The sequence below is a fragment of the Polyodon spathula genome, chromosome 28 (assembly GCF_017654505.1).
Source record: "Polyodon spathula isolate WHYD16114869_AA chromosome 28, ASM1765450v1, whole genome shotgun sequence".
In the NCBI taxonomy this organism is placed as follows: Eukaryota; Metazoa; Chordata; class Actinopteri; order Acipenseriformes; family Polyodontidae; genus Polyodon; species Polyodon spathula.
In genome coordinates this window covers 4,820,439-4,842,459 of record NC_054561.1, presented here as the reverse complement: position 1 = coordinate 4,842,459, position 22,021 = coordinate 4,820,439, and the positions used below count along the sequence as shown (strand labels likewise).

Sequence of the window (22,021 nt, the reverse complement as noted above, 5' to 3'; positions counted from 1 at the left end):
AATCCACAAAAATAAAACCAACAAAACACACTTCCTTTGTCAGCAAAGGCGAACAGCATTTTATCATTATACAGTGAAGCTGTGAACGGCCTTGTCAATGCTATATTAAATAAATAAATCAATTATTTAAACCATGTAATGTACTAAATACATTACAATAAAGCTATGGATTGTGTTAGTCGTCTAAAAAACATACAGTTTTTACTTGACAAACAAAGACAACACAGGGTCTCACAGATTTATCACAGGGTCTCCTTTTAGGTTGTTCTAACTGTTTACAAAAGAACAGATTACTTTCACTACGACCCCTATTTATACCCTCCCTCATGACCCCTTGGTTAACGAGTGCATCCACTCCTCCAATCCGCAGATGCCACGCCATTTCCCGTCCAGGTAATTGAGTTTGGGTACCGTAGCTCCACCCCTTTTCTAGATGGCTGACTTCCACCTAACCATGGGAATAAATTGTCATGCCATTTAGTCCAGGGTACTCTGTTCCCTTTACACAGCGCCCTCACAGGTTGGGAGGGAGATCTAACGCCAAGAATCATTCGATCTCTGTCACACTAGCCAAAAACAAAAATAATAACTTGGCCAATGATGTCTGAACCTTCAGGGATAGACCAAAGATTCCATCAACATGATGGTACTTACGATTTAATACAATGGGAAACTTGTCAACATAGAATCAATAGTGATTCTAATGAACACTCTTCATCTAGCAAATATGTTTTGCATTATGAGAAAAGCAGTGTCTTTTTGATGTTATGAAATAGGTGGAAAGCACCATAAAGAATTTAATTTTATGTCTAACGTCAATGGTGCCTTAGAGTTAAGAGTAATTGTTACCAGGTGAAAAAAAAAGACAACGTAAAATCATGACTGCCAATTGTTAAATGGAGCCTTTTCTACCCTTTTTTATATGTGCATAATTTATTTGAACTGTATTTTATGAAAGCAATAAGACCTCACTATAGTGGACTGCCCGAGGGCGTATTGAGGCCCAACCCCTGGAAGGTCCAGTATTGCCCAATACCGCCCACCCTGAAGGGTCTTATTGCGCTTCGCAAAATGGGCAACTGTTACGAATTAAAAGACAGAGGCAAGTTTAGTTATTTAAATGTGAACATTAGGTGGGTCAAGGATATCTGTCCAGGTGAAAAGGCACTTATGCTGGTACTTTTTATTTCCTGGTCATCTATTGAAAGTGATTGAAACCCATCTGCCAAGGGTATTCGCCAGTGAGAAGTGAGGAAATAAAAGGCTAATTTTCTAAATGTGTTTTATACACTTTTCAGCTGTTTAAAATAAATGATTCCATCTACACCATGAAACCATTCTCTACACCTCAGTCTCATCTGGTTCCGATAGCAAACTGGGGCAGCACCAGTTTCTATCTGCAGTCTGCAACCCATTCTGTACACAAATGTATAATTGCTATTTATAAATTAGTTGATTTTGTATAATATATTCACAGCACTTGTTTTGCCTACATCCAGTCAGAGAACCCACCTCTTGCATCTTTCACATTGGACAGTGTGACATGGTGGAAGCCATGCACTGGTAAATAGTGTATTTTGGAGTTAATTCCACCCCTGTCAAATTCACATGTGGAATATGGCTGGGTCTTGATTGAATAATTGATCATCAGTCAAGACCCAGCCACATGATATAAAAAGGGAGCTGAATCCTTTGTTCTGGAAGGAGAGAGATGAAAAGGTCAGGTATTGCAGGTACGTAATGTCAGAAAACCCCTAAATGTTTTTTTTGTTTTGTTTTGTTTGTTTTTTCCAGCAACCTATAGACTCTGTGAATCAGAACGCAAACATGATGGATGTCTTGGTGGAGATGGGGTTTGGCGACAGACAGCTAAACCAGCGACTGCTGAAGAAACACAACTTCAACATGATAGATGTGGTGAATGAACTGGTGCAGATGAGCGACAATGACTGGTATTCGACCCGTTACTGATTCCACGCGGCTTTGAAACCACATTTTGGGGGGGGGGGGGGGGGGGGGGGAGAGAACGCAATAGAGAACACTGTTCACTTCCAGTTTCATTTGGGATGATTTTCTTGGTTGTGCAGACTTGTTGGGGACCCTGAATCTGCAAGTGTTTTGAGCACTTGACAGGGAACATCATAAATAGTTAGAACTTACATAAAAAAATACCTAAAGTACATTTGTAGCACACAGCACTCGGTGGTGTGAAACCTCTGTATAAACACTTGCAAAAAAAGGTGTCCCTAGTAAATGCCTGCAGTGAGAAGAAGTGCTATATACAATGAAGTATCTAATACAGAGTGCAGTAAAGGGTTGTATTTTTGTAATTGCTTTACCTTATTTGTAGGCTGTTTATTTCTGTATTAATCCACTACAAAGGAAAAATATTCCACCCTCATGTTACTCTTGTTTTGCCCTAGTAAGCTCTTTTATTTATATATTTTTTTCCCTATTTTAAGGCAGAACTGTAACCTTAGGCATACAGCCACTGAACTTCGCTTTGATGTGTTCGGAATTTTCAGTTCCAGCAAAATACGTAGATGAGTGTTTTTCTTTTGTATATCACAAATCTTAGAATTCAGTAGTTTTTACCATCCACCCTATTACTAAAAGCCAATCCTGATTCTAAGGGTAGCTAATATTACATGCAAATCTTATATATTGGATGAACTGATACTTTGTTTCAAAAGTATGCTTGAATATTTATATAGTAATTGAAACCTGCTACTTTGACTTTTGCTTACAGCTAGTTATCAGATTTAAATATATAACGGACCGCCCAAGGGTGTGATGAGGCCCGACGGCGCAGCCCCTGGGTGATCCAGTATTTCCCAATACTGCCATAACGAAAGGCACATTTTTAATAGTAGAATTTTCATCCCGAAAGGTTCCAGAGTGTTTGAAAATCAGCTTGTGGTTTTTCTGCTTTCTGGTTGCATGTGTTCCATAGCATTTGTAAATTCCACAGTCAGTGACATCATCAACAGCTGTCCATCATACAGCTACAAATACAGCGTCTTTTTTCCATCCAGCTGAAAAAGGACTTGTAGTCAAATGTCCTGATATAATTGATTTTTTAAAATGTAATTATTCACATTTTTGTGACCCTACATTTACCTTTTCTTTCGTTTTTGATTTTGCTCCTTTTGGTATACCAGTTTTACTCAAAAAAAAAAAAATAAATAAAAAGAAGTAAAAAATTATTTTACATTTATGCTGGTGCAGGAAGTGAGAATAAATATTTGTATAGACAACATACATCTTATTGAAAAGCATTAGGCTACATTTCATACAGCAACACTGTTCAATCCCAGTGATTAAATACAGTACTTTGCAGTCCCCAGTTAGCTTTCCTGTAAATCTGTATAAATTTGCTTTCCAGGCGTTAACAGAGCTGGTTGTGTAATGTATAACCTCCTACTGCTGCAAGCATAGCAAGGTCATACCAACTGAACTCAAAAGTGGTGATGGGGTTCCAACAGTAAAACATATCGAGATCTGGTTTCTGGTAAAGTGTGCAAAAAGCTAAACCATGGAAGAATGTAATAAACAGTAGACACCAAGGGATTCTATTATATTTTCGTGTACAATTGAGGTTGATCTTGGTACATTTAAAAAATAAATAAATAAATACATTTCTAGCTCGCTTAAAAACCCAGCTAAGTTTTGTAGAGACGTCTCTTTCTCTTGCTATTGAAATTCAACACAGGAATAGTAATGAAAAAGTGAGCAAAGATTTATTTTTAGAGGCTCAGTATGTGGAAATTATGTGAAATGTATTTATCTTTTGGAGGTGAGGTAAATGTAGTCTTTTACATTGTTTTTAAAGTAAGACCTGAATGGTATAATCATGTTCTTCTTTAATCACAAATTGCAAGACTACAACCAAACTAGGATCATACAGACCTTATTACAGAATAAGCTGGTCTGATAACGATCTTTTTAAATTGTATTTGTTTGGTCAGTATCTGAACAGAATATTTCTCAAAAATAAGAGTATGTAACATTAACTGTTTGTGGAGATAGATCAGGCCCAAACCTACTCATTAATTTGCAAAATGTTTATTTGCTTATTAAACTGTAGTCAATCACAAGTTCCTTTCAAGTATGAAATGTAACCCTTAACTAATAGGTGTTTACCTCTGAAAGACCAGATACCTGAATAAATATATCAAAGCTTATTAGCAGCTTAAGGAAATGCCAGTTAACAAAACAAACAAAAACTGCTGCTTTTTGTGACCCTGGGTTAGTCACGTCGCCTCCTTCTTCGCCATCCTTCGGATGACACTTAAAACCGAGGTCCTGTTGTAAGTGACTGAGCAGGAGTTCACCCCCTAGTCTCTTAAGTCGCTTTGGATAAAAGCATCTGCTAAATGACTTAATAATAATAATAATAATAATAATAATAATTACTTGTTTGTTGCTAGAAGGTAGTGGCGCCAGCATTTTCATCATAAAGGCACTTCAAGTAACTTACATACTCATGTTTTCCCAACTATTTAAAATAAACGTGATTGATACTTTCTCATCAAGTCCATCACAAATCTGTACAATGGTCAACAATCAAGCTATTATTGGTTAACTTTGTAGCTGAGAAAACTGTCCAAAGCATTAATAAGTACTTGGAATTATTTATTACTTTCTTAATAATAAAGACTGACATAGAGGCTTTGTGAGTTGACTTGTAATGCCAAGAGGTAAATTCTACACATGCAGACAGTTTTAGGATGGCTTTACTTGAAATGAGTACACACTAACTTACTCATAGCACCAGAGAATGCTTGGGATGGATCTGTTTGTTTCTTTCATACATCTTTGTTTGCATGGTATAATCAGGATACTGTATAGGACAAATTGCATTATGCTCTTTATATGTTATCTAGTATAAGCACTTTACAGATCTATAAACGTGATGTAAAAAATGTGTTGCCTGAATGATTTAATAAAATGTTATTGCAGTATTTCTGTGTAGTGCCCTAATTCACAGTCAATGCTGGGAACAAGTCTTGCTGTGACAAAGGGATGCTCTGCTTTCTTGTTAACAACAACAAAGAAAAGGTTTTATGGGATAAACGCGGAAATGTTCCAGTGAATTCAATTAAACATTTGTGCGTGGCATTGGTATTTCATTATTTCTGGCCCCTGTCAGCCTGGACCATACCAAAAACAACAGTCTTGCACACAGCAGCTCGTCTGAGCTATCAGCTGTCAGCTCTGTCAGTGTTGATGTGGGCTTTCATGTCCCCGCCTATCCGGACGTCAGTCAATCCCAGCTGAGACAAGCTTACCGCTTCCCTGCTTAGAAACACACACACAGGGTCCATAGACCAGTTGTGTAACAGTATAAATCTTGGGTCATTACAATGTGTACAGTGTAATAGAAACTGCTATTCCACCAGTGTAAAGTTTACAACACTTAAATTGTAAATTTTTATAATAAATGTTGTAAACTGTAAATAATGAACATGGAATCCAAGAACGTTTCTACACACTCGTATTGTTTCGTACTTGTTTTGTAACATTAACAGACAGTTTGTTTTTAACTCTAGAGAAAAGATAGAGTGCAAGCACGGGAGCTTTCCAAGTACTATATGTCCCAGTTTCAATTTAAATGGGTTTATGTGCGGTAATGTAAAACAAGAATAAAACCCAACGTTTGTGAGTCAATTTGCATTATTGAAGAAATGGGAGTCCCGTCCTTCCCATGTTATAAGCGATTCCGCACTATAGTGGGTGGTGTTATAGCGGGGTAGCACCGTGTAATGATCAAGTGTCTTTGTTTAGTAAGTGGCAACACCATCTAGAGCACAGCAGAACTGCTTTAAACTGTTCTTGCCAGCTGCAGAAATCCACATTTTAAATTTCCTTCAGCCTCCCGCATTGTACACGTTTACCTTTACCTGTCTCCCCGGAGGTAGAGGGCGTGGAGCATTTGGTATTGTACATTAGCAGGAAGCTGTTGGCGTGAGAGACTCAGGCCAGGTATGCTGCAATTGAGAAATAAATGCATAGCCTTCAGAACAAAATGAACCAAAAGGAAGCTTCTGTGCGTCTCTCTTCCTGTGTGTGTGGGCCTGTCTGCCAGCATGCAGTTTTTGTAAAATGTTCCAATCAAACAGCAACCTCGCGAGGGCCCTACGCTATAGTGTAACTTGCATATAGGTTCATCTGGCCCTGAGAGCATGTGTACTGAAATCTATACTACACTTGCTTTAAAATAAGTCCCTGTACAGAGAACCGGCAGAATTTCAGGTTCACAAAAACGTCCAAAAAGTATTGGTAATACCTGACTTCCTGACGAAAATCACTTCATGCTGTGTCCACTAGGTAATGCACCCATCTAGTGAGAGGCCAGGGGAGTGCATACCAGCACTGTGTACAGCAGGATAACCCATCTAATAGTTTGCCACTCCTTGTTGACCTTGGCATTGCTTCTTTACATGCTCACAAAACACCATAAAGTTTTTTAAACAACCAGAATTAAAGAGCTAAACTTACGTCAGAAAGACATTTCAGCCTTTATTGTTCAGGAAGAGTTCAGAGGTTACAGTGAATGCAAGCTCTACATTCTGTGTTCACACAGGTCAATGAAGGAAGGAAAGAACTGTGTCCTGGGGACTGGAATCCTGCACGAGAATTCTCTCAAGCCAAGCACACTCCTGTCACCTATTTGGCTATGGAATTACTAATTTGCAGAGATACCAATGCCAGAAATTCCTAATGAGTGACATATGAAAAAAATTAGGAATGAGAAATTCCATTAAAATGCATTGTCATTACCTTTCTTTTGGGAACAACACTGCAAAAATTGACACCAAAAATGTTCCTAAAACGAGCGTGCCTCACTTGATGTTTAGTCTTTACCAACTTTCAATGGTGCTGAAAACCTGGAATTGAATTGATCATAAGTTGCTTTCTAATGTTGGCCAAGTTACTTGGATTGTCTACAGGTCAGTGACCCTCAAGTTAAACATTAACTTAATGAGCAGATATTTGAATTACTGGCATTTTCTTTGTTGTTTGTACAATGTAGCATTTCCAGCAAACACCAGAAGGTGGCAGTAAAAATAACTTTAAAGTAACAGTCAGCTGATCAAATGGAAATTGAACAGAGGAAGTACAGCGTTTACCACTGTGTACTGGTTTTGCACAAAATATCGCGCACATTCTTAACTTTCAATTCATCACTGGCTACAAAAACGCATTGCTCGCTGTCCTGATAATTCGAATACATTTGGACCAGTGGGTTCCTGCTCAGATTTGCTAAAAAAAAAAAAAAAAAAAAAAAAAAAAAGCATCCATTCTGAAATGAGAGCTGATGTCGCAATGATTTAAAAAGGTAAGTCGCAACTTATTTGATCAGCCGTCTACGAATTGGTACAGCAAAGGTAGAAAATGAAATGCTTTACGTTGCTTTAGAATGGCAAAAATGGCATGAACATTTTACTCTGGTGCACAAAGTGCACTCTTCAAACTTTGTCAAAGGTTGTTCAGTAACAAATATTTTAACTAAAATAGACATATGGAAGAATAACAATTATTAGATAAGGTCTACGTTGAAAACAACGTAGACCTAGGAATATGGTTATCATAACTGATTATGAAACCACAATATGCGAGGTAAAATAAGTGCAATTATTACAGTAATGTGTTTATTGTGGGAGACACAAGATAAGCATTTAAATACATAGATTATGGGACGTTATTCAGCATGCCGTGAATGAAGGCCGACCCAGTATCTTGAGAGCCAAATGCTATAGCTCAGTACACTTAATTACTGAAGATACTTAATAACCCATGTTGAAGGTGTCAGCTTTTCACTGTTGGTGTTTAATGTAAATGTTACAACACCATTTTGAGAAAAAAAAAAGTGATTTTTTTTTGCACCTTCTGTGTGATAGTGTGTGTATGTACATCTGCGTTACATTATTTATTTTAAGACATAGAGTGCTTAACCAGCTATGATGTAACTTGTTACTGTAAGGATATTCATCAGCGCACGTTATTGTCATAATGTGGAGGCTATCTGCCTATATCGGAGATGTGACATTTTTTAACCAAAAAACCTGTCCAAAAATCTACTTGTCCTTCTTAAATACTTGTCCACTCCCCGTCGCACAAAACAAATACAAAAAAGATTTTGGTTTTATTTAACAAGGCGGGTCTAGCCTTGTAGCTTGTGGTTCACTAAATTCTTCAAGATACACAAAAGGTTCCCTGTGTCCCCACCTCACCCCAACAAATGTATAACATACTTTAAGGAAATGCGTCTTTCAGTGCCGCTTTGAACACATTTACTAGTACATATAAATACATACTACAAGTACAACTATAACAAGTAATACAAATACAAAAGTAGCTTTTTCTTGTTCGTTTTTGTCCCCCCCCACTCTTTCTCTACAAGTTGAATCCAACTCCTGGTGTACAGGTGTTTTAGCTTGTTGTATCGCAGATTAAAAAAAAAATAAAAATTGCCAGCTATTACTGCTGATTTGTGGAATTCAGATTTTTCTTGACGTTTTCGAATTTCTAACTGCTGAACCGCAAATTTTCAAAAGGGCTTGTAAAGTTTCTCTGCATATTTTTACTTTTTTTTTTTTTTTTTACCAAAATTCACGTAGTATTAAATCAATCAAATTCTGCAGACAAATTAGTTTTTTTTCCGTTTGTTTATTTGTTATATCCTTTTTTTAAAAAACCGCATTTTACAGCAATTTTTCCTCATCTAAACATCTTGTCACATGATGGCTAACAAACACTGCTACAACAGGCTATTCAGTTTTCACACATACCGTGGCAGATTATTTATTTATTTATTTATTTATTTTTTATACACTGAAAAATTAAATACAGAGATTAATACATAAACACATTGCCATGATTTACAATACACACTCTCTCATATACAAGCAGCATTTCATTTCGTCATATATTTCTATATATATATATATAGCGTTTAAATCCAACAAAAAAATATGTAAATATCAAACTAGGTTAGCTACACTAAAAGTGAAAGAAAAAAAAAAAAAAAAAAAAAAAAAAACATTTTTTTCCAGAAAGTTCGTTTTTTTGTTTGTTTGTTTGTTTGTTTTTTACTAGATTGCAGCATTTAAATGTCAGGTTCGTGCATCAAGAAAGCAGTAGCACTTATTTGCTAATTTACAAAGAAAAAAAACACAAATAAACTCCTTCAATTTAAAATGGTAGTCTATGTGTTGACAGGTCATCTCTTGTCAGCCATTTCTTAGGTTCTTTGTAACCAATAGGAAATCAGCTACTTCCCAGCTAGCCAATCAGAAGTGATAGGGGTGGGTCGAAAACCCTTATTAAAATATGTGTGTTTTGGCAAAGGACATCCGCAATTCAGTTTTTCAGAAACTTGCGTGGCTCTAAAAATACCCAGTGTTTTTTTTTATAGTAACAGAACGAAATAGCAAAAAAACCAAACACATAACCCCCCCCCCCCCCCCCAAAAACAAAACAAAACAAACCTTTTTTTTTTTTTTTTTAAACGGACAAAGTGTAAAGGCAAAACTTGTCGGTCACACAAGTCTTGTTGCACCTGGCGTCTGGCGATCCTAATTGCACATTCCTGCTGTATAATGTAGAATATTGTTCAGTTGTTATGAAACTTGGTTCACATATTTTTATTAAAAGTATTAGAATCTGAGTGTATGTGGAGTGTATTAATCTTTATACATTATGTCAAGCTTTTTACATACACATGACTGGATGTAGGTGATGGTGATTTCCTTTTTCAACATCCTCAGTTTGTTTTAGAAGCTTTAAAAGCGATGGAAATAAGACTCCCATTGTATAGCAGTTTTATCCATTCCTGGTATTACTATGAGTTTAATAAGACACACCTGAGGTTGTTACCTGTACACTGGGGCTAAACAAGATTGTATTAAAATCAGGAATGGGTGAAACTGCTATGCCATAGGAGTGTTATTTCCATCCATTAGGATAGTGCTTTTACTGTGTAACAAGCTGTTTTTTAGTAGTTCATCAAACTTTCAGAATAAAATAATTTATTATCACCTGTTGGGGGTTCCTGGCGGCTGTAGGTTCTCCCTTAGCTTTTTTGCAATATATAAAAATATTTTAATGAAACACATATAATTATACTTATTTGTATCTATCTATCTATCTATCTATCTATCTATCTATCTATCTATCTATCTATATTACATTCTTTTATGATGTAAGGGAGTTTCTGTCTGTTCAGACACTGTGGTCTCAGATCATGACACTGATACATTCAGCGGCTGGCTGTGAGTGCAGTGTCGGTCTTATCCTCATCCTTCCTCAAGTTAGAGATGTGTTAGGAGATCTTTGTAAAGTGCTGCTGTATTATATTAGTGTAATTTGAGCAGTGTATTAGTATAGTGTATATGCCTGCAGTGCTTTTTTTCTTGCAAAGTCTGTAATGCTTGTTTAAAGCTTCCTCAATCATTTACACTATTCCTAGGTAGCTGTAGCTGGCTGTGTGCTGTAGTAGTTCCCCGTTGAAAGAAAAGTGATATTTTGTGCTGTTATTTTGGGCTTTCTTTTGGAAGATTATAATTTTAGTCTTGTTTAAATGAAATTGAATTAACATTTTGCAGTATTGGTCTAACAGGCTTAAGCTCTGTTGTAAGCCCCCTTCTGTTGGTGATAGAAGAAGTAAGTCGTCAGCATAAAGCAGCCAGCATTTCCACTGCCAGGCTTGCCCAGGCTGGAGGAGCCAGCATTTCAGGAACCAGCCTGTGCACTGTCAGCGTTTCCACTGACAGCATCGTTGTTGTCAGCATTTCCGCTGCCAGCATTATCAGTGTCAGCCAGTAAGCTGTCAGCATTTCCGTGGACAGCATTGACACTGACAATACCTCCATTCCTGGCCCAGACTTTGGGGCCTTTAAGGTCATGTGTGCTGCACACAAGGAGGTAGATATGTGGCGGGGTGCCCCGACCCTGTGATTTTTGTGTTGTATGTGATTGTTACAGAAATACAATACAATTTATTTATATATATTTTTATTGTAAAAATTTAGTCGCTGCCAATAATTTTTTTATTTTCTCCCATTTTGAAATGGCTGCTGTCCTCCGAAGCGTGTGCCGTCAGCCGCCCGTTTCTTTACACACTGCGGATTCACCATGCAGCCGCCCAGGAGCTACAGCGTGGAAGGACAACACAGTCCTTAACAGAAAAAAAATAAAATTAAAAATTAAAGATACATATATTGGAAATGTGCAAAGTATCTGAAAATCACATTCAATGTGGTCATTTAAAAAAAAAAAAAATCACATTTTAAACATTGCATGTATAAAAACAAGTTTTAAAAGAAATATCTTTAAATATGTTACGTTTAGATTTTGTTTTTAATAGGCCTACTTTAAATCAATTTTTCTGAAGCGTTTACTGACATTTTTAAAATACTATCTGTAACTAAGTTATTAGTAGTAGTAGTTAATCTAACTTTAATAATATGAAATTATTTGGTTTGTATTTGCATTCAGCAACATGTGAAAAGCAAATACAAACAAGACTTTTTTTTCACAACACTGTTTCGCGCTGAAGTTTAGTCCCATATTTCTCAGTTCCTGTGTAATCTTCTGGTGGACTTTATCATTTCAGACAGTATGACCTTGTGGTCCATTCTCAAAACAAATCCACACCACTCCTCTGTGTGCCCCTGTGTCTACTGAATTTGACGTCATGTTCCACAGTGGAGCTTTTACTTTGAACAGTACTGTAAACACCCAAGCCACAGTGGAGCTTCTACTTTGAACAGTACTTCAAACACCCAAGCCTTGCTGGCTGGCCCGACTTGGTTCCAGCTTGGCTCGGGTGTGCAAGTGTGAAAAGGCTAAGTAACAAGTAACATTTGGCATGGAAAACAAATATGGCAAACTACTTTATACAGTAGCTCAAAATATTATTTTAATAAAATATAGTCTATTTCTTACTAAGGAATTATGTGTGTGGAGGTCTCTCATTTTTGGTATGGCTAAATGTATCGCAGCAACATTAATCGGATTGATCGCTTCACCAGTTCCCAAGAAGAAGATATTGAAAGGTTTTTAAAAAAAATGCGTTGCCATCTAGGTTGACGAGGGAGCGCAGTTTTTTTGGTATTTGAATTGTATTCTACCTGGGATAATAAATGTCAAGTTTGACATTGATTGGTTACGTGATGTTCGAGCATAAGTGTTTAAACAGCAGTCGCTGTATTAAAATTAAAACTTCACTTTCAGTGAGGTTAAAATGCTCTCAGCTCTATCGACTTCATATAGCAGAGATAAACAGTGAGCAGCTTATCCACAAACAACCGCTCATCCATTTTGATGTTGTAATAACCATAGCGACGAGTTCAAAGTTCAATTGATTTGCACTGTCAGTGACTGCAGTTTGAGCAGGGCGATTGTCGGTAAAAAGTATAAATTGCACGGCGACATGACACAACATGATCGGTCGCTTGCTCTTCAACGACAGTTGAGCGATGGAGTATAAACTGTCCTCAAGTGTACAAAAATGTACCCGCCACTGTGCGTGGGAAAGAGTTTAAAAAAAACAAAACAAAACAAAAAAGTTAAATGAAACACAAAACAGCAGAGCGTTTACTATACTGCTGTCTCTACACATACAAATCACCAGCACCAACCAAAAACCCTCCACCACACAAAGGATTTCTCCTTCCTTATATGCCATGTGGCTGCAGCCTAATCAATCATCAGTTAATCAATTACCTACTTCAGGCTCCAGCCACATTCTCACGTGCATTTTGGCAGGGAGGAATTTAACTCCTTCCCTGCCAACCCAATATTCCCCACACACACATTAATTACAACGGCAGGGCTACTGCCCTGCCACATACCTCCCCCCTTGTTTTCAGCACACATGGCGGCAGTGGTCCACCTCCCCCCTTAACCCTTTGAGTAGTACGAACGTATCAGTACATTCACTGCTCTCTGGTCACCAGCGAGTACGAACGTACCGGTACGTTCTGCAAGTTTAAATTTGAATTACTGAGCCTACAAAACTTCTGATAACAAGACATTGTAACACTAGGTTTCTGTAACACCTTTTATTGGTCTCTTGCGCCCAATTACATATAATAAACCATCACAAAAGTGTCAGCAATGTCTGTAAACTGGCGAAAATGGCTCGGTAAGAATTCAGATTCCGATTTAAATTCAAATACATACAATTCTTCCGCAGAGTCAGATGTCAGCGAGTGTGTCAGTGAAGAACTAAACGTAACTAAACCCTTAATTGAACTGATAATTAGCTTAATTAGGCCTTTTTAATTGTTTTCTGTGTTTTCAGGCCACTCTCAAAAACTCTTATTCGTGCTTCTTGTAGGATATCTTTCTTTGATTTTGCTAGGGGCGAAAAAAAGAATACATATCCGGTAAAATGTTGCTAAAAACTGGTTTCCTTCATGTGCCTACAGTAGGAAAATAAATATTGTGTGACTGTCTCTGGTCACGTAATTACTGTAGGGACGTGCCATGGGGGGCTCCATCGCTACTCTAGCCAAATCTGAGGACCTGGAGCCAGGGGAACAGGATGACAAGTCAGCTGTGTTGCCACCAAAGAAGAAGAGCTCAGGGACCAACTACCAGAGCATCAATGGAACAGTGTCAAGCTCCTACCTAGACAAAGTGGGGCGGAGCAACATGAACTGTCCGTCCTGCCAGGGAACAGGCCGGATCCCCAGGGGTAAGTACAGAGGGGAGTAGGTAGTATACATATACATATCAACCCTCTTTATACTGCCAGGTAAGGGCCATGGGCAAAACGGGCAATAAAGCGAGGGTGGCATTATAGCCAGGGTCAAAAAAATAAAAATAAACACACACAAAACCTTCTGTGTTTGCAATAAATTCAAATGTTTTTTTGTTCTCCAGGCCTTTTTAATAAAACATTAATTTATTAGTTTTATTAAAACAGTTTTCTCTGGATTCGTAGCACAAACTGTGGATTCGTTAATCAACAATATATCTGCCCCGCAGGCCTCTTCAAGCCATACAGACACTTTTAGTTAAGATTAATAGAATTAATCAAAAGATCAAAGGGGGACGTCACAGAAATGTGTTAAGAGCAGCTATGTGCCCTAGTACTGTACTTGCAGGAAGTTTGTGACAATTTATGGTAGATCTTCCTACATCATCTTCTTCCCTCAGATCAAGAGGAACATCTGGTGGCTTTGATCCCATACAGTGACCAGAGGCTTAAACCTAGTCGCACGTAAGATTTTGTCATTTATTTGTACTTTTTGACACAACTTACAGTGGAATTTTACAATGCAGTATGTGGAAATCTGTTAAACGGATTGTTAATGCATTGGTCCTAATAACAGATCCCTGTGCTCTTATGTTTTTTACAGTACCAGAGCCCTGATTGTTTGTATTACTTTTGTTTCACAGGAAGCTGTATGTGTGTGTCTCTGTGATTATCTGTCTGCTGGCCTCAGCTCTGGTTATCTTCTTTGTGTTTCCCCGGACTATCACAGTGACAGCAGTGGGCATTAAGTCAGTCTTTGTTTGGTACCCACAAGATGCCGTCAGCATGAATATTACAGTGAGTATCAGTTTGACTGGACTGTCAGCTTTCAGCGAAATTTGTCAGAAATCTAAGCAGCTCAGAGAAAAAAAAAAAATGTGATGTCATGACCATCAACAACTTTTAAAATTTTGATCTGTGCTTTATTTTTATATGTTACAATGTGGGAATTGTGATTATGTAAGGGGCCTGTTAAATTAATACATTCCCCGGACAATTGAAATATATATATATATATATAATATATATATATATATATATATATATATATATATATATATATATATATATTTATTTTTTTTTTTTTTTTTTTTTTTTTTTTTTTACCAAATATTTTGTCTAATTTTATTTCTGAATTTGAATTTGAATTTTCTGAATTTTATTCCAGAACATTGTGGAAATCACCAACGATAACTTCTACAGCATTCATGTCTCCAGTCTCAGTCTGCAGGTTATGTGGTATGAAACCATGGTTGGGAAAGTGAAAAGTGAAAATATTACTGTCGTCAAACCTCTCAGCAAGAGCCAGGTAATGTGATGGGGGGATGCAACTGAAACACAGATTGGGCAGGGCTTGAGTTTCCAGAACTGTCCATTTAGCTTGACTGTTGCTGTTGTTACAGCTCCAGCCCTCTAGTGGAGGTTAACCCTTTAGTCTACATTTAAAACGGACCAGAGTCTCAGATTGTGGAATTCCCTCTCCCTCTCAGTCTGGGAGCAAACAAAATCTAACAAAAGAATCCCCTAAATCGTTTGCACTTTCATTAGATACATATGTCTCAAATGTGCAGTTTTCAAAGAAGCATGGGTTATAGCATGGGTTATAGCAGTGGTGAGCAGTGGGGGGGGGGGGGGGGGGAGCGGAGTCAGTTCAGGCAGTCAGTCATAAGGGGGGGGATACACATTTGAACAAAATGGGCTTCATTTACAGCCATTTATAAAGTCTAAGTGCCAGCACAAAAACACAGATACTGCTTTTCAAAATATGCAGTGCACTTACCGCATTGTCCATCTTTGCTGCATCAGAATCTTGTTTGGTAAAATTTGTAGTAATTCCAAACACTGCTTTGCTGTCCTGAACTCTAATTGCAATGTGTATTGGGGTAGCAATGAATTTCTTACAAAAACGAGTGACTTATAGTACCAGTGCAGACAGACAGCCTGGCACCGTGAGCTGTCAAGGCTGATTGATGTGCTGTCAGAGGCTCATGAAATAATAGCAATGTCAACAGACAGCTCAGAATGGGGACTGATAGAATCAAACTTCAATATGGCTGCAGTTCCCAACTGATAAACACAAATAATACCGCAACATTTAATTGTTATAATATGTAATCGGTCAATTTGACCGCGCCTGGTCGGAATAGGCATGACAGTTTTTGTCTGGCTAATTTTTGCAGCTACCCGATTCCTTCTTTGTCAGGGTAACTGGTACATATATTCAGGAAAGGTCAGTCAAGAAAATCGTAAACACACACAGCAATTTAAATTTAAATTCCAAAAATGATAATCTTGGCCGTGCTAGTGTTAAATTCGAGTACAGTGTAGGGTTGCGTGTATTAATGTGACTATCTGAGGACACAAACAGCAACAGGACTAACTGCCGAGTAAAGACAACAAAGACATCTGCCAGAGTTATCCATGTCATACAGGCAGCCATTTACAAAGAAGCCTCATTAGCATCCTGAGGAATACCAAGAGAAATTTTTACAATTTCAGCATTTCTAACAAAACAGTAATAAATGTTTAATTCATGTTTCAGATATTGAATTCATACAGCTGCTATCAGAAAGCATTTCAGTAAATTGTGTGGCTTAGTTTTATATGTTAGTTTGGACTGCCTGGGTCTGGATTAGCAAGAATCTGCTGTGCTGTAGTTCCACATTATAACAGTTTTTTTTTTTAAATTTTATTTCTGTTTTGTGTTTACAGTTTAATTACACAGTTGGAATCCAAGTAAATGATCCTGGAATTCAGTAAGCACTTACTGTTCTTGTTTTTTTTCTTCTTTATAAAACATGCATGTAAAACTGTGGTGGTTTTCTGCAAAAGCTCTTAATGTTTTCAACTAAAAGCTTTACCTCTTTGTACATAATGTGTACCCTGTTTGCCATTCTCTGTCATTAGATGCCAAATAAAATTGCTCACATGTGTAATATAAACTGATGCATGAACCTCTAAAATTCCCCCCTGTAGGCGACTAAAATAATATTTACAGTGGTCAAAAGTAACTCACACGCCCTCAGAACGTCTGTGCTGTCTGTGGGTCTCTCGCTATATCCCGACCCTCGATATATAGCAGATTTATATTGGCCCCCGACACCCGCGAGTGGGTGGTGTATAGGGAAATAAAACTAATACAAAATGTCATTATCTTTTCCTGTTCGACCAATAAAAAATATAAGAACAAAAGAAAATGTATGAGAGGAGGCCATTCGGCTCGTCAGTGCTGGTCTGGTTCCTAGTAGCCGACTGATCTCTAAACCTTATCAAGTCGGGTCTTAAAAGATACTAGTGCCAACAATGTGCCTAGGGAACCTGGTCATTGTGTACAGAAGTGTCCCCTTCCCCCATGTATTGGTTAAGGTTAACTATGGCAACTCCTTTTAAGATTTTAATCAAGTGCCCACTAATTTCTTTGTTCTCTGCTAAATGGCTTCAGTTCATCCAGCCTTTCTTTGTAGCTCATTCCTTTAAGCCCTGGGGTTAGTCTGTGCTCTTTTTTGGACTCCAGGGCCACCATATCCCTTTGGTACTGTGGTGACCAGAATTGGACACAGTACATTAAGTGCAGTCTCACCAGCGCATTATACAAACTCATCCTTTGATTTGTATTCGACACTTTTGGCTATAAAGCTAAGCATGTTGTTTACCTCTAAAGTGTTGAATCAGTCACTTTATATGATCATGCCGCAGGTATAAAACTTTAATCATTAACATAACCATTCTTTCTAAAAGGAAAATGTAACAGGCGTCACAGCCCAAGATGTTACTGGCAGGAATTAGAGAGACAGAAGCTGCAGTGAAGCACTGTATAGTTACAAAACATGAAAAATATTGGTAACGCTTTATATTGCTTGGCATAAATTTAATATTAAATAGATATGAAATTGCATATTAATGTTAAATTAATATAATAGATATGCAATTGATAGTACATTTACGTTCAAGTATTCATTGTTACTTTACATTAACATTTAAGTCAGATAAACTGTATTTTCAATTAAACATGTAAATAATGGGAAACATATTTTCAAAGGTAACAAAACTTAATATAAATGGACGTGATATGCAATTACATTTTCATTCGACATTTGGCAATAAACCAGCTATTGCATATTTATTAAATATTAATTTAACATTAGTGTAATATGCAATTGCATATGTATTTAATATTAATTTATGCCACACAATATAAAGCATTACTGAAATATCTTCAGAATTTCATTCAAGGACTGTTAATTATTTTTAAGTTGTAGTTTTTGTAACATTAAAGGGTGTCCTCTTTTCAGAAAGAAAATGGTGCTAGTAGAGTAAAAGGCTTTGTGAACTTCCCTTTGTTTATTAATCGTGAAAGAGTACCCCCTTCTGGTGAACTTTTAAACCAGGATCTCTGACACAGTTTGTCATGTAGCCTCGTGTAGTTTGACACATTGTGTACAAGAAAAATAAGGCTGATACCAAAAGTACACAAAGTCAGATTGTTAATGCATTTTAATAGTCTCTTACCAGGCTAGTGCCATTTCACATATTCTATGTATATACTGTGTATAGATACAATATTATAAACTGCTCACTGTTAATTCCCTTGTACAGATTTGTTTTATTTATTTTTAGAATAAAACTTTTTTGGTGGCTAATTGCATGTTACAGTAGCAATAGCTGTGGCAGTTTCATGTTCTCAAAGTGTGTGAATGATCTTAGCATTTAATAATTTGCTACACACTTTTGTGTTTTTACAGCAAATACTGCACGATGTCTTCAATCAAGATTCACACGATGTTTTTTCATATTCAGTAAGTGTCCAATAGAGTGTATTACAAAAGTATTACATAGCTGGACTTCTGTGAAGAAGCCAGTCAAAGTACAACACAGTTGATTTTGTATTAAACTTATGTCTTAAAAGTACGTAATTGTAGCAGACTGAGCAGATTTTTAAACAATGTCTGAACTTAGGTTTTTTCTCTGTCTTGCACAGGGGGTCGGTCAATGTTTTATATATGGCCCGCACAGAACAGCTGTCCCTTGATGCCTATGAGTTTGTAGACTGTGGAGCCAACACCACGACCCCATACAGCTTCAACCGTCCTGGCAGTGAGCAGTGATGAGCAGCAGTCTCATTAACCCACAACAAGACCGCTACTGTCACAATAGCTGAAGTACTCCAGCTAATGTTGGCTATTAACCCTACTGTGATCATTTTGGAATAAAGGGACTTCAAGAGAATTTGAATATTAATTTATAGTTACACAAGGAATTAGCAAAACTATTATACAATTAGTTTTTAAGATATAAAACATTTTGTATTACTTTAGTAGTACAGTGTAATCGATACATATACTAATTATATAATTGTTTTATTAATGCAATACTGTATCTTACTCGCTCACATTTTATTTTTATTTTTTTACTTTTTGTGGTTGTCTTTGACTTTACTGCATTTGGAGGCTACAGTAGCAAAACAAAACAGTCCTTAACAGTCTTTATGTGAACGTGGCTCACAGTAACCAAGACAAGATTATTCATTTTGTTTTATAATAAGGATTATAATGTTCCAATGTCCTCTGCATTTAGTGGATATTTATACATACTGGCCTTCTAATTGTCAGCTAATTTGAGAAAAAAAATGTAATGAACATCAAACTTAATTACTCAAAACAATCTTTAAAAAAAAGTCCTGCGAAGCATTCCTTAAAACAGCTGATGCATGAAACCTAGACCCAAGAAACTTTATTGAACACAAACCAGTGAACCAATTATTTGAATGCTTCTACAGTTTTTTCCCTTTACTTTTGCCCTGTTTTATTTTACAGATAAACCAATAGCTACTGCAAAAGTAACTAGAACATTACTTTTATAGTTCAAAATATTTGTATCATTGTGAAGAGTCTCTGTCTGGTAAATGTCCCACGAAGTGTGTTCTGAACAGATAGAGCATGGGGTGTGACAATTGAGTCATGCCTTCTCTCCACTCTCCATTCTTCCGTGCCCGCTCCTTCTCTTCCATAGCCCCTCTGTGGTGGAACCAGCTACCGCAGAACTTTGCCTCCTCAAGACCCCACTGTTTAGACTGCACTTGTAGATCTCTTGATCTACCCCTCCTACCATGCCCTGCACTTGCCTGACCTACACTGAATCCTCAGCTGATGCACTATCCTTGCGCAATTGCACTACTAATATGTCTTTGTAGATATACCTTGCTGTAATCCTTGTTGCATCCTAGTTCATATTGTACTTTAGTAGTATTATTTGCACTTACTGTAAATTGTACTTTAATAGTAATCTTGCATTGTAATACTTACTGCCCTGTAACACCTATAAATTGCCTTGGATTAGGTGTCTCCCAAATAAATAAACAAATTATGCATTGCCCATTTGTGAGATGGCAGTTGCAGTATCATGACAGTCCACAAGATGTCGCTCCTAGCACTTACATTGTTCTTTGCTTAAATGGCAGTGCAAGAAATCTGCCCACAGCCTTAAATGGATAATCTTGCAGAGAATCCTAATGAGAGATGTGAGATTCCCCCCCCCCCAGGGTGATGACAGTCAGCTGCAGTTTGCTGTGCTGTTGGTTCTGCCTGTATTGACATCTACAGTGGTAGCCAAAACCAGGAGGTAATGTGGACCAAAATACTAAGGGTTAAGGAAAGAGGCTTTCAAGAACACTAAACTACATGTGTAAGCAGGTAATATTCAACATATATATTTGACACAGATTTGATTTTTTTTTTTTTTTGCTTCTATTGGGATCACGTCAAAGTGAATAGATGTTTTGATAGTACCCTACTCTTTTTAATGTCACCTTACTGTACAGTAAATTCCAAGTGTACAGCATGCACATTTCAGAGCGTGCCAACTGTCCGCAGTGTAATAATGATAAATTGGAAGCAATATTTTTATGTACTTTTTAAATGTTTTATTTGCATTGGCATGTATTATTTATTAATGATCCTTGGGGGGGTGTTTGTACAATTACACATCAGAATATTATAATATTATATTAAAAAGACAGAGTTATGTGCTTGAGCCAGTAAATTAATGTAATACTTCGCACAGTGTACTTCTCTTTCCTTCCTCCAGCACTGTTGTAGCACCTAGTCGCTATTAAAGAATGTGTACAACTTAGACACGCTGTAAATTTATAGCCAGGCTACATCACTCTAGAGCAGGGGTAAACTAATGTGATCCTCTTTATCTCCATCCATTCGCGTTGCTTTCTATCTGATGTAGACAGCTGAAGTGTAATGCTGGCTCCAGGGATCAGCTTATTTTGCCTCCCCAGCGCATCAGCACACACACCACAGTGCGGTCTCCTCAGCGCATCAGCATGACAACCGTCTGGATTGAGCTAAGTAGGGTACATCTGTGGGGTCTTCAAGTGGGCACCTTCCATCCTCTGTTTCGTCGACTAGCCCATGACACCCCAAGAGGGATCGATAGCGATTCTGGCATCCCAGCATCACCCCCTCAACTCAGCCCAGCTTACTTACCTGTACATCAGTGTTGCTTTCTTCCTGTTGTGCTTGAGCTCCTCAGCCAGAATCTTTCCATCTCAACCACAGCCAGTTGCTGCTCCTTTCTGCTGCTTGAGATAAGTTCTTCACTATGCTACAAATCTTGGCCACTGAACCCAACAGCTCTGAGAAACCGGTTGTAGAGTGTGCCACAAATCCTTGACAACCCACCTCCACTGGGTAAACCCAGACTCTCCATCCTTGCTGTTTGCTTCAGCAGCTAGTTGAGAAGTTTCTTCCTCTCATATGCCTCATCCACAGCATCTTCCCATGGCACTGTTAACTCTACCAGATGAACAAGGCGTGCTGATCCAGACCACAAGACAATATCTGGTCAAAGATTAGTTGTGGCAATCTCAGGTAGAAAAATAAGCAGTTGACCAACATCTGCCAGCTTCTTCCAGCCTCTAGCAGCTTCCAGTTGTCCTGGGCGAGGCTTGGTTTTAACACCTTTTCTTGGTGGTTGCTCTCCTGTATGGAGGAATATTGTCTTTTGTTTGTGATGCTTTGATGGAACTGGCGGCAACTTATTGGTCAGGTTACGCTTGTCTTCCAATGCTAAGGCCAAACATCGCAGCACCTGGTCATGGCGCCAAGTAAACCGCCCGTGGCTAAGACCCACCTTACACCCCGTCAATTTGCCTTAATGTTGCAGGTGATGAACACAAAGACATGCCTCCCTTACGCATCTGTCCCGTGAATCTACTAATGTCATTTCCAGTTGGACCTTGGT

The 22,021-nt window shown here is 37.8% G+C and overlaps 2 protein-coding genes across 2 annotated transcripts in view; both read left to right on the top strand.

The window, feature by feature from the left end:
- The window catches only part of nbr1b (NBR1 autophagy cargo receptor b), a 30,139-nt gene extending 25,175 nt beyond the window's left edge, over nt 1-4,964 (top strand). Inside the window, exon 21 of the mRNA XM_041231629.1 lies at nt 1,795-4,964. Within this exon, the coding sequence (XP_041087563.1) occupies nt 1,795-1,971 (177 nt within the window). The 3' untranslated portion in view covers nt 1,972-4,964. The remainder of the gene's footprint in view (nt 1-1,794) is intronic.
- Nucleotides 4,965-7,091: 2,127 nt separating this feature from the next.
- Nucleotides 7,092-20,141, top strand: LOC121301913 (transmembrane protein 106B-like). The gene is made up of 8 exons (XM_041231631.1): nt 7,092-7,342; nt 13,489-13,708; nt 14,173-14,236; nt 14,416-14,569; nt 14,940-15,080; nt 16,484-16,527; nt 18,514-18,567; nt 18,750-20,141. Exons 2-8 carry the CDS (start codon nt 13,498-13,500, stop codon nt 18,874-18,876), a joined length of 795 nt encoding a protein of 264 aa, XP_041087565.1. The 5' UTR covers nt 7,092-7,342; nt 13,489-13,497; the 3' UTR covers nt 18,877-20,141.
- The last annotated feature ends 1,880 nt before the right edge of the window (nt 20,142-22,021 follow it).

Excerpts from the sequence above, each read along its gene's own strand:
- LOC121301913 (XM_041231631.1), top strand. The coding sequence starts at position 13,498 with ATGGGGGGCTCCATCGCTACTCTAGCCAAATCTGAGGACCTGGAGCCA. Across the intron at positions 14,237-14,415 it reads AGGCTTAAACCTAGTCGCAC|GAAGCTGTATGTGTGTGTCT; the intron begins GTAAGATTTTGT and ends TTTGTTTCACAG. Across the intron at positions 18,568-18,749 it reads ACGATGTTTTTTCATATTCA|GGGGTCGGTCAATGTTTTAT; the intron begins GTAAGTGTCCAA and ends TGTCTTGCACAG.